Genomic DNA, 12,915 nt, shown 5'->3' with positions numbered 1-12,915 from the left:
GATTGTTTTTTTTAACCTTTATTTAACCAGGCAAGTCAATTAAGAACAAATTGCTATTTACAATGACGGCCTAGCAAGAGGCAAAAGGTCTTCAGTGGACGTCACATTCTGTGGTTAGAGGTTCTTTGACTGGGTGATGTGTGTGTGATGTGATATGTGAGTCACAGAGCCTGCTGACAGACTTGACTTGACTTTTTTTGAATTTCTATTTAATTTAATTTAACCTATTTAACTAGGCAAGTCAGTTAAGAACAAATTCTTATTTACAATGATGGCCTACACCAGCCAAACCCGGACGACGCTGGGCCAATTGTGTGCCCCCCTATGGGACTCCCAATCACTGCCGGTTGTGATACAGTCTAGACTTAAGCCTCTATGAAAAGCTTTGTATTAAAGATATAATGTGGATAGCTTTCGGCATAATAGTTTCCAAGAAAATATCTCTACAACCCCCCCCCCCCCTTTCTTGAAATCACAAATTCTCTCAAAGTTGTGACTATGCACAGACTCCCATAGACGCTCCATTCTCTAAGCTGCACCCTCCAAACCTCCCTGTCTCCTTATGGTTTTACCCTCCAACTCCTCTGTTGTGTGTTCAGCATCACAGCACAGCATCACCACTCCCTCCCATGTGCCTGTATCCATCACCTCATATTCAACCTGAATAATGTTCCCTTTAGTATAGTTGATATCTTCTATCAATTATCAATTCAATTCTATAATAGATCATGTTCATGAATGAATGTAATGTATGCATCCCTTTCCATCCCCAACCCTCACAGAAGCCTCCTATTCTATTGGTGGCCAATGGGAAAGGTGGAGGGAGAGCAGTGAATGTATTTGTAAAATGTGTCTTCTTTAATGTGGCCTCTATATGGATGCAATTCATTTACAAACACGTTATAACAACATAATATTCCTAATTGTGCCACTGTTCTTATTTCATTACATGTCAATCATCCTGTACTTAGCTCTCATGTCATCAACTGAGTGGATTGTGGTTAACGTTCCACCCTGCTAATTCCCCCTCCTACGTTGTTAACTGTGCCCTTCTCTCCTGTTTGGACTTCCAGTGCAGCACCATTTGGCCAGTGTGCAAGAGAGGAAGATAAAGCATGAAAACGATGGCGTGCAGTTCCCTTACCATGGTTAGAAAACATTGCACTCATATATACGTATTATAATCTATACTGTACATTAACTCATGCCGCCCTCAACTTGTACTGTATGCATCTCTCTGTCTCTCTGTTTGTCTATTTTTCCACACTTCCTAGCGAGAGTGTTCTCTCCACCCCTCTCTCCATCCCTCTCTCCATCCCTCTCTCCGTCCCTCTCTCCGTCCCTCTCTCCATCCCTCTCTCCATCCCTCTCTCTGTCCCTCTCCGTCCCTCTCTCCGTCCCTCTCTCCGTCCCTCTCTCCGTCCCTCTCTCCGTTCCTCTCTCCATCCCTCTCTCCATCCCTCTCTCCATCCCTCTCTCCATCCCTCTCTCCGTCCCTCTCTCCGTCCCTCTCTCCATCCCTCTCTCTGTCCCTCTCTGTCCCTCTCTCCGTCCCTCTCTCCATCCCTCTCTCCATCCCTCTCCTCTCTGCTGCTGTTGGGTTGTTCTTGTTTCTCTCCCAGATATCTGTTGTGGTTTGTGGAATTACCAAAGCCTTTTGGTAACCCAGTAGCTACACCAAGTCTATTACTACCTCTCAAACACTGTGTCCACTTGCTCAAGTTAGAGGGCTTGATTAGGGTTGTATATTTTCTGACTCAGGCTGCCAGAAAACTGTAACCTATTGTTCATTTATTTAATTGATTTCAATGTTTAATTGATTTCAATGTATTTTTTGCACTCTTTTTGCATTCGCTCATTCAAAATTCAAATGTCAGTTAATTTACATTGCAAAAGAGTTTTGAATCGCAGTAATTTAGTAATTTAGTCAGCAACACATGCATCAATGGTATAGCCCTGTGAGAGTGGGTAGAGATTCTAGAGTGAGGCCCTGTCTCCTGTTGAGTTGCTGTGAGATGCTTCACCCAGTCAGTTACTGAGGCGGTGCTGTTCTGTGTCCCCCCCACCTGTCATAGCCTCCACTCAACAGTGGACACCTCCTCCAACATGCAGGACAGGAAGAGGAATACAACACAAACAAACAAGACTAAATGCACTCAGGTGTGCCGTCAAGGCACAAGGCACCGTCTGTCTCTAAAATATTCCACACACACACACACACACACACACACACACAGACACAGACACAGACACAGACACAGACACAGACACAGACACAGACACAGACACAGACACACACACAATCTGGAGAGTAGCAGCGTTCCGGTCCAGATGGTGCTTCCATGTGTCTACAGCAATGGGAGCTACTGGGTTACAGCAGACATCTGTTCTGGTGGTGGTGGTGGTGGTGGTGGTGTAGGGGGAGGAGGGGGAGAGGGAGAGGGTCTCAGCTCCCCTCCAAAGGTGATTCACTACCTGAATGGAAGGCTCTGAGGCATATGAGGTGATCATGTAATTCATCATTACTTTTGCTGTCTCCTGCTATGCTGTCTCCGGTGCCTGCTGAGGGGACATTGATACGCCTCTATGCATTTTCATTGGTTGTTTCCTTCTCCTCTCTCACTTCATTGCAAGCTCAGTCCATCACTGTACTGTAGTCAACATATTGGTCTGAGATAGCTTGTGGAAGGAGATATGTGTAGTAGGGAACATTGTGTTTTTGATGATGTGTACGTGTGTTGATGGGAGTGAGCGGTATGTATATGTGTTTGTATGTCTGTGTTCTTCTTCCTGGTTGTGGGGGGGGGGGGGGGGGGTCACGGTCCTCTGACAGTTAGGGTTTTTTGTGGCAGCCAGCTTGTTAGCGTGGCGAGGCTGGAGGGTCATGGGAGCAGTTGATTGGCTGCCAGTCTGCCCAAGCCATGTGCCAGGAGTTGGTCTGAGAAATAGCACAGAACAATCGATCGTGCTCGCTCACGCATACAAACGAGTGCAAGGAAGCACACTGATACACACACACACACACACACACACACACACACACACACACACACACACACACACACACACACACACACACACACACACACACACACACACACACACACACACACACACACACCCCTCTGAGAGATCAGAGTAACTTCTGTTAACTCTAACATGCAAATCTATCCTTGGGCATCTTGGCCTTGTTCTCCAGCCCAGCTCTTCAACCAGACGTCACATTTGTTACGATAACTGAATTAAATCTATCACAGAGTGCCCAATCCCCCTTTAGCCTTGGTGGTTATATTCAGCATGTCCACCCTGAACATTTGTCTCATTTAGCCAGTAGCGGTTCACTGGGTGAGACACAATCCTATTTTAATGTCCCAATCCTCTTAAAGTGCCAGAGTGCCATGCTGTGTTTTTATCATCATTAATACCATGCCACCAAATGGATCATCACACTCCCCACTCCCACTTGGTGTCACACATTCCTGCCTAGCAGAACATACGTGCCCGCCTACCCATTTCTATACTTACCAATGCCCACGCAGGCCCAGCTGCAACGCTGCAGTCAGAAGCATTGTGGGTAATTGTTGTGATCAAATGTTTCCCGAAGTAACACTTCAAAAACGTATTTCAGAACGGCTGCCTCGTTAGAGTTTATATGCTCAGCTTGTAAAAGCTATTTCAGCATCTCCCAGGGCCGTACTGAAACTATCCCCTTTTTATTTGATGTGTTTGTTTTATTTGTGTGAATATGTGTCGTTTAGTCGTTTATGGGACTTCTTGCTAGTCATGGTTTTTTTCTGTTTGTGAATTTGTTAAAAATAGTTTTTGTGTGCGTGTTTGTGTGTATGCACATAATGTCACAAACTGTGCAGTATATGTTTGTGACTCAGGACATGCAAGCATGTAGAAAAATGTGTGTTTGAGTGCAAAAGTATTTTTATTTCTTATTTTGATAATTATTCTCTCCAATACTTAATTTCATTCTTTGAATATCGTGGCTCCCTGAGGTCGAAAACACCACTTGGCAATGGTCACAAACCCTACAATTCTAAATTGCCTGTTCCGATTACCATACATCAAAATAATTTCCCTCAAACCCTGCCTCACGAGGCCTTGATCATAAAACAGTCTCTTTACTCTGTAGCTCTTACACATTTGGCCATGTTTCTGGGCCAGTTGGTAAGCCTGGCCTATACTTAGTGTGCCTGTTTTTACCAAACTGGGGAATAGTTCATAGTCCTGAAGCCTCAACTGACATTTATAGAAGTAGGAGGACACATTGATATGTTGTTAAATATATGTGGAGGCTATGCCGTCACTCTTCCACTCCCTTACTTTCTCTCACTCTCTCTCCCCTTTTCCATCCATCCTTCATTGGCGTTGGGCCGTCTGCTTGCCACCCTGACTGAACAGCTTGTGTGTGTGTGTTCTGTATCTACCATATCTGTAGGAGATGCATTAACACAATGCAGCCGAGTCTCCCTCCCACCAGCCCAGAGTTACATACATCTGACAGACTGACTTACAAGCAGTAGGCCACTAAATTAAAGGACATATTGATATATCTGTTGGCAGGCTGCAGCTACAGTATATCTGAATATAGCTACACACAGTCAATGTGCCACAGAAACACATTCTGGCCAGTCAATGTGCCACAGAAACACATTCTGGCCAGTCAATGTGCCACAGAAACACATTCTGGCCTAGTTGTGAAGCAGTCCAAAATCACACTCCTTGTAAACAGGCACGTTAACAAGTGCAGTCTGTAGGGTGTGTGGGAGGGAGGATGTATTCACAGTGTTGTCATATAGCTGGAGGTCCTGCTGTCTATAGGGATGCTGGGTGCTGAGATCACTGCTGGTGTGGGATTGGTGGTGGGATGTTGTGGTTTTTTATTTGATTTTTCTATACCCTGAGACAAGCACTACCAATGGTGAGGTTGGGAACTGGATGCTTGCTCATGGACTCCACGCAGAGGACCAGTTACCATAGCAAGGCACAGTAGAATGCCAGTGATCAGAATCCTGTCTTTCGCTCATATACTCCAATGGTGGCAGCAATTATAATGCCATTGCATTTCCCAGCTCTCTCTCTCTCCACTCTGACACTGTGCCCCAAGCCTTCCTCTGAACCCACCACCCCATCCTGCGCCGCTTCAAAACAACTCCCTCCCCCCTGGACCCCTTTACTCTACCCTGGTTCTGATATGCTACAGCACAGAGACCGTACACTAACAGAGAGATATGGAGAGAGAGAGGTTGATCCATCGGTGTAATCAATCGATCCATTGATTTCAGTAGATCACAATTATAAAACCCATTACATTTTTTTAAGTAGAAGTCTTGAGTCTAAATTTAAGTCTACAGTTAAGTTGATTTGATAGAGCAAATAGCCACCAGCCTGTTCATTAAACCCAAGTCTCTGTTCTGCCATTTTGTTGATCCCATTTTTGCCAGGACTCTCCTCGCCTGGTTCTCTTAAGAAGCCGGGGAAATTCGATTTCAGCGCCCTGTCGCAGCAGACGAGGTCGCCTCGCATGGCGTTCACCCACCACCCGCTGCCAATGCTGGCGGGAGTGAGACCAGGTGAGACCCCCTGACAGCCCTCCCAACCCCCTGCCCATCCCCAATCCCCTGACCCAGACCCAGTGGAGGGGTGGCAGTGAGTGGTGTCCGTTGGGGAAGGCTCTGCTGTCCCACCCTGTGAGGGACAACAGCAGTAGAGCTATGTTTTTGAAAGAAACCTGAGGCACAGAATATACAGTGCATTCGGAAATTATTCAGACCGCTTGACCTTTTCCACATTTGGTTGCATTACAGCCTTATTCTAAAATGGATTCAATTGTTTTTCCCCCCCTCATCAATCTACACACAATACCCCATGATGACAAAGAAACAACTGGTTTTTAGAAATGTTTGCACATATAAAAAAAACTGAAATATCACATTAACATAAGTATTCAAACCCTTTACTCAGTACTTTGTTGAATCAAGTCTTCTTGGGTATGACGCTACAAGCTTGGCACACCTGTATTTGGGGAGTTTCTCCCATTCTCTGCAGATCTTCTCAAGCTCTGTCAGGTTGGATGGGGAGCGTCGCTGCACAGCTATATTCAGGTCTCCAGAGATGTCCGATCGGCTTCAAGTCCAGGCTCTGGCTGGGCCACTCAAGGACATTCAGAGCCTTGTCCCGAAGCAGAGGGTCGTTGTCCTGTTGGAAGGCTTACCTTCACCCCAGTCTGAGGTCCTGAGCACTCTGGAGCAAGGTTTTCATCAAGGATCTCTCTATAATTTGCTCCGTTCTTCTTTACCTCAATCCTGACTAGTCTCCCAGTCCCTGCCACTGAAATCCCCACAGAATGATGCTGCTACCACCATGCTTCACCGTAGGGATGGTGTCAGGTTTCCTCCAGACGTGACGCTTGGCATTCAGGCCAAAGAGTTAAATCTTGGTTTAATCAGACCAGAGAATCTTATTTCTCAGCTGGCTGTCATGTGCCTTATACTGACAAATGTGTGGCTTTCCAAATCATGTCCAATCAATTGAATTTACCACAGGTGGACTCCAATCAAGATGTAGAAACATCTCAAGGATGATCAATGGAAACAGGATGCACCTGAGCTCAATTTCGAGTCTCATAGCAAAGGATCGCAGCAAAACCCCATAGGTTTTTTATTTATTTAAAAAAAAAACTGTTTTTGTCTCGTCACTATGGGGTATTGTGTGTAGATTGAAGAGGAAAATAAGGCTGTAACGTAACAAAATGTGGAAAAAGGGAAGGGGTCTGAATACTTTCCGAATGCAAATTAGGCTAGAGTATAACATACAGTTAGTTGTTCCTTCCTGCTCCCTGTAAAGAGATCAGTCTCTGTCAGTCTGTGGTTGGGTGCTTGGGTGAAGAGCCTCCATTCTGTACCTCCATTTCTCTGACCACCACCTTCCCTGATCACCACCTCCCTGAGCCACACTGCCCCAACCCACAACTATAGTCTTACAACCTGTACATGTAGTTAGTTCATGAAGGGCACATGATTCATTGGCTTCAGAACATTATTATACAGAGCCTGATAGAAACTTGGTGTACAGCCCTACATTCTCATGAGTCCTGTATTTTTAGAGAAGACGTTCTTGTTCTGCTGAGTATTTCTCCTGGCTCACGGCTGACAATGTCTTGCCATTTTCCCTTAAAATGCTTTATGCTTATGCCGTTCACCATCAATTATTATAGTCATCTATCTCTTTCTTCTCCTCTCTTTCTCTCTTTCTTCTCTCTCTCTCTCTCTCTCTGACTGAGACGCCTATGGTCGGGGAACCCAGGGAGTGTGTGAAGAGCTTACTGTTATTGTATCTGGCAGTGGAACAGAGTCATTGTGTGAGCCAGTGGTTATTTCAACCCCCTGGGGGCATCAACAAAGATCTCATGATAAAATCAGATATCAACAGTTGCCACAGGGCTGTAACTGGGACATTTGCATTCTCAATCGTATCATCACTATGAACCAGCAGTTCTGAAGTCATTGTGAAGGGTGAACAGTTCACCATAGATAATGAGCATCTGAACTCATCTGAACTCCCAATTCAAAGCTAAAAGTTCCTAAATTGATCAGAAGCAGTGAGGTTGACCACCATGTAATGACATCTACCTCAGAGATGCTGAGATTGCCTCCTACACTCTTAGAAAAAAGGGTTCCAAAAGGGTTCATCAGCTGTACCCATAGGAGAACCCTTTTTGGTTCCAGAGAGAACCCTTTTTGGTTCCACGTAGACCCCTCTATTGAAAGGGTCCTACATGTAACCCAGAATAATTATTCAAAGGTTTATCCTATGGGGACAGCCGAAGAAGCCTTTTAGATAGCACCTTTTTTCCTAAGAGTGTACTCTGCCTCTGGAGCAGTTAGGTAACGCTCCCTTGACAATACTGAATGGAGCACTGTATTTTGTCTCTTCAACAAACTAGTTATGTATGTCATTCCCATGCCTGTGTGAAAGTGTTTACTGCGTTGTTGTTGTTGTTTTGTGTCGTAGATCCAGGGGGTACGGGGGTATAGCCCCCCCCCCCCCCCCCCCCCCGAGAGAGCTTGGCCCTAGCCTAGTCTCTAATGGGATTAAGGGGGACTAAGGGAGTGGGGAGACGTCTCCACCGGGGTAGCATGGAGCCTGGCAGGGAGCGATGTGCTGCTTGGCTGGGGGGTACAGGGCCCTGTCTGGGGGTAACACACTGGAGTTGGCAGCCTCACGCGGGCAGCTGGAGGCCCTGCCGGGTGGGGCAACACTAAAGGGGGTAGACTGGCACACCAGAAGAAAAAGGGAGAGGGTGCGCCCCGCTAATACAAATCAAGGAGATTTGGTAATGGATATACATCTGACAGAGAGGGCTTTGTGTCCCATTCAAACGTTCATTCACACCTCAGTCTCCATATTCAGCTCGGCTGGGTGACTTAAAGCGAAATACTTTCTCACCCTCTCATGCAGGCACAAAAGAGGGCTTCTGTATTCCCTTACAGACGCAGCAACACTGGGACATTTAAACCCCCACACCTGCACACAACCAAATAGATATCATCCAAGTGTAGACCACTAACACATGCACATAAACTCACACGTACAGTGTGAACATAAAGATTAGTCTTGTCATAGAGGATCGTTGGAAAGCAGCTTGCCTATTTAAATGCCAAATTGCTGTGGCGCCTGTGAATCACACCCACAAAACAGCACACAGACGCACAGGCATTAAGACGTTCTAATTTAAGACAGTGCTCAATGATCTCTTTGTGCTTTTTATTTTTTTGTGTTGTTTGGGGACTGCTTTTGTAATGTAGACCATTGCGTTTGTGTGCTTGTTTATGTGTAAGCATTTCCTGTAAAGCCTCATTTTTTCTTGTAATACATTTTCACCCTCAATCTATCATGATTTGATGAAATTAAACTCCTATTTGGACCGATGTCACTCAATGTGCCTGTCCCTTGGTCTTAAGATGTGGCCACTGTTGACTGTTAAACTAAAAGCCCTTGTGAGTGTTCACTGCTGAACTGCATGTCTCGCTGTTAATCTATGTTTCTCTCTTATTCACTCTTCCTCCTTTCATCTATCTAACTAACGTATGTCTCTTCTCAGGGAGCCCCCGTGCCTCAGCCTCTGCCCTGCACTTCCCCTCCCCCTCCATCATCCAGCAGTCCAGCCCGTACTTCACCCACCCCACCATTCGCTACCACCACCATCCTGGACAGGACCCCCTGAAGGAATTTGTGCAGTTTGTCTGTGCTGATGGCTCGGGACAGTCTGGCGGCCAGGTAAGGTTTGATGTAAGAGGAAAGTTCAGGGGCTGAGTGACACCAACCACTTGTACACTAATGTAATCACTCATGGGCACAACAAAAGACCAATGAAGGCAGTAAGAATAGAATTCCACGAACATCTAATGTGTGGCCATGCAAACGACACAAGCATGACTAAATGAAGTGGTGATTATTAACACTGTATAGACATGTACTGTTTTTCCCTGTGTAAACACTACACTGAGTACAGTACTGAGATAGAGACCACAGGTTTGTTTGTGTTTCATCACTGTGGACACCATTTGCTGTGAAGTATAGATACAGTATGATGATAGAGGAGTGAAACTGTAACAGTGAAAAACATGAAAACCTTTAAGTTATGTAGTATGCAAGGTAAGGAAACAGGGTTGACTTTGATACTTTTTTTTTTTTTTACTTAAACCAATTGCCAAACTTTTGCACAAGTGAGGAGAGAAAGCAAAATACTACTATTGACAATTTCCTGTTGGTCCAGGGTTTTCTGTACTTAATCTTTTTTCCTTGTCCTGTGCTCTTCCAGACCCTAAGGTTCCCTTTTTTCTTTTGCTCCGCCCACCCCCTCAGATTATGTAATCATCAGCACGAAAGCCTACAATCACAGCACATTTCAATCGAGCATACATGTTCTGTCTTCCGTTTTTATTGTAATTATTATTTCGCGTGTTGTTGGTGTCGTGTTTTCTTAGTAGAGTGTTTTCCCATGTTTTGATTTGTTGCCATGTTATGGACAAACCCCACCACCAATTGTGCTCTCACCCCCCTCCCACTCACCCCTCCACCATGGACCACCCGAGAACTCCCCTCTGCTCCAAATCCCCTATCAACCCTTGTGGTGATTATTATTTTGTACACCTCCATAAATGACGCAATGCACATACATCATTCGTTTGGCTGTTGTTTCCAACACCCCCACCTCTCCCACCACCCATCATGAATTTTTTGGGGACCTGGTCTCTGGAGCTGCGTCCTCTCATGCCGTGTGCGGGTTGTCACATGTCGCCCTCCTGACCCTGTTTGTGTTGTCCGCAGCCAAACGGGAGCGGCCAGAGCAAAATGCCGGGCTCCTTCTTGCTGCCTCCACCTCCCCCAGTGGCCCGCCCAGTGCCCCTCCCCATGTCCGACTCTAAATCCAGCAGCACGCCTCCCGACGGCGGACTGACCTCGCCCACATCTCCGTGTAAGTGACCCCACAGACCAAGTCAGAACCAAAACCAAAATCAACCAATATTTTTTTTTTTGTTGCTGGAGCTGCCCCTCTGTATCTTAGGGCCCTGGCCATCCATCCTCTGCCCGCTCCCATAGTAAATACCCCCCCCCACCCCAACAGCCAGCTGACCTCTCACCTCCTTCACCGTCTGGGATCATACCGACCCTAGAGTTATGACAGAAGCCTGTCACCATTCTCCTCTGATGACCCTTCTGTGGTGTCCTCCAGGGCTCTATATTAGGCCCATCCTGTTTCTCTTAGAACACCCATCCTGAGCCCTGCCTTGAATGACACTAACCCTTCCTCGATACCCCTGTGCCTCTGCGCTCACAGATGTTGACGCAGAAGATTGCCATCCTGGTTTTCCTGCATTTATATGTTTTATTTAACTCATTTGGCCAGCCCCCGAGATGTCATTTGAGATCGGAAGTAGTCTAAAATAGAAATAGAGTTTGATCCATTTCCTTTTTGTCAATTGCTCACTCTAAATCACATCTTTTTTTTTTTTTACTAGTGGCACATATTTAGGGCAGTTTATGTGGACTCCAAAACATCATGCTCCAGTTATTCTGCCATTTCCCCCAAAAATATCCAAACATGAAAATAATATTTGGAGTTATAATTAACTTTTTTGTTGATTTTTTAAATATATATTTTTTTACTGAGTTGGTGGTGTTGTTGCTTTGAAGGTCAGACTTGGAGTTCTGCTTATGTATGTGCAGTTTTAGACTGAAGGGGTGTGTCCATTAGAAGGGTGTGTCTAGCTATGGGGCGTGTCTGCCAAAATGTTTCTCACCTATGACAGGAGGGGCACTGGACGGAGCACTTTTCTTTCTTTTTTTTCCTTCTCTTTTTTATATTTCAGATTTTTGTATTATTTTGTTTTGTTTTATACATTTTTTCAACCCCCTCAATCAATGTCTCAAAGTCTTTTATGTATTTTGTCTATGTTACTGATTCTCAAACACGAGGGTTCCAAAAGGGTTCTACATCTGTCCCCATAAAAGGACACTTTTTGGTTCCAGGTAGAACTCTTTTGGGTTCCATGTAGATCCCTCTCTGGAAAGGGTTCTACTCCATGTAGAAAATATTTATACCTGGAAACAAAAGGGCTTCTTCACAGGGTTCTCAGCAGAAGAACCCTTTTTGGTTCTAGATAGCACCTTTTTTTCCTCAGTGTGCTTAACGTATGTGTATGCTGCTAAATAATACAGACTTACACACACTACACACACACTACAGCAATTTTCCATTATCAGATTCTTCACATGTTAGAAGGGTTTGTAATAACAACCTTTGTGTTGCAGTCCATATTGACCTCAAACTGCCCTAAATTTGCTTCAACCTTTAGCCCCAATGGAACCAGGGTTATAGTTTGGAGAGGTCCGGCTCAGTTCAGTAGCCCTACTCTATGATGCTTAGGGGGACTTACAGTAACAATTCTGTGTGTGATGTCAGGTTGAGAGCTTAAAGCAGTATTTTCATTGCAGTATTTTCTGGAATTGTTATGAAACTTAAGTACGATGCTCCGTAATTTTCTTTTATTGAACACAGGCAGTGGTTTGTGCTGAAATGGTTTGACCATCCCTCCTTTCTGTGTCTGTCTGCAGCTTACTCCACGTCAGGGGCCCCAGCTCCCAACAGGTTTGTCAGCATCGGATCACGGGACAACAACTTTCTGAACATCCCGCAGCAGACACAGGTGAGCAAACAGCTTGAGGGCTCGATTCAATCTGTATCGCTGAAGTTTGCGATTGAAAGTGAAAGGTAATTTCCGATTGAGTCGACATATGCAGCGTTACCATGACTACAGTCTCTGCTAACGCAGGAACATTGCCTTTATATTTCTATCGTGTAGCACAGCTCTTCAGCGCTAAGGATTTAATCAAGCCCTTACTCTCATCAACACTAGTACCAACACTACCAAACTACTGCATTAGCACATTAGCGCTTTCTGCTGCTTTCCACAGTGTGTGAGTATGTGCTTCCGTGCGTGTTTTCATGTGGTGTGCATGCGTGCATGTGTATTGTTTGTGTGTAGGAAACCTGTCTGTTTTCATTGAGATTATCAGCTCAACTCAGGAAACTTACTTAGGTGAATGGATACATGCCAAAATATTTCTTATTCCCAAACTGCCTAACTACTCCCTAAATCTCACTGGTGTATTTCCTCTCCCTCTCCTCATCCCATGATTTGTTGTGAATGTGTGTTTTACCGTGTGTATGTTTTACCGTGTGTGTGGTTTACCGTGTGTGTTAAACTGACCTCTCACTGTTTATTTGGCCCATCTGGAGCCTGCCCCTCAGGCAGCGGGCTCTCTCTCTCCACCGCACTGCCTCTTGCTCATATGCCTCCTCCATTACCCACTGCACTTTTCTCATTAGCGTCCAACCAC

General features: G+C 45.3%; 1 protein-coding gene across 3 annotated transcripts in view; it reads left to right on the top strand.

Moving 5' to 3' along the window:
• The window catches only part of nfixb (nuclear factor I/Xb), a 104,032-nt gene that overhangs the window by 84,186 nt on the left and 6,931 nt on the right, over window positions 1-12,915 (top strand). The window contains exons 9-13 of one of the 3 annotated variants that reach the window (XM_038984080.1): window positions 1,074-1,148; window positions 5,454-5,582; window positions 9,113-9,288; window positions 10,342-10,489; window positions 12,130-12,221. In XM_038984080.1, the coding sequence (XP_038840008.1) occupies window positions 1,074-1,148; window positions 5,454-5,582; window positions 9,113-9,288; window positions 10,342-10,489; window positions 12,130-12,221 (620 nt within the window). The remainder of the gene's footprint in view (window positions 1-1,073; window positions 1,149-5,453; window positions 5,583-9,112; window positions 9,289-10,341; window positions 10,490-12,129; window positions 12,222-12,915) is intronic. The other 2 variants (XM_038984081.1, XM_038984082.1) reach the window with 2 other exon arrangements.

This window comes from Salvelinus namaycush, chromosome 3, assembly GCF_016432855.1.
Source record: "Salvelinus namaycush isolate Seneca chromosome 3, SaNama_1.0, whole genome shotgun sequence".
In the NCBI taxonomy this organism is placed as follows: Eukaryota; Metazoa; Chordata; class Actinopteri; order Salmoniformes; family Salmonidae; genus Salvelinus; species Salvelinus namaycush.
This window is presented reverse-complemented; position numbering and strand designations above follow the sequence as displayed.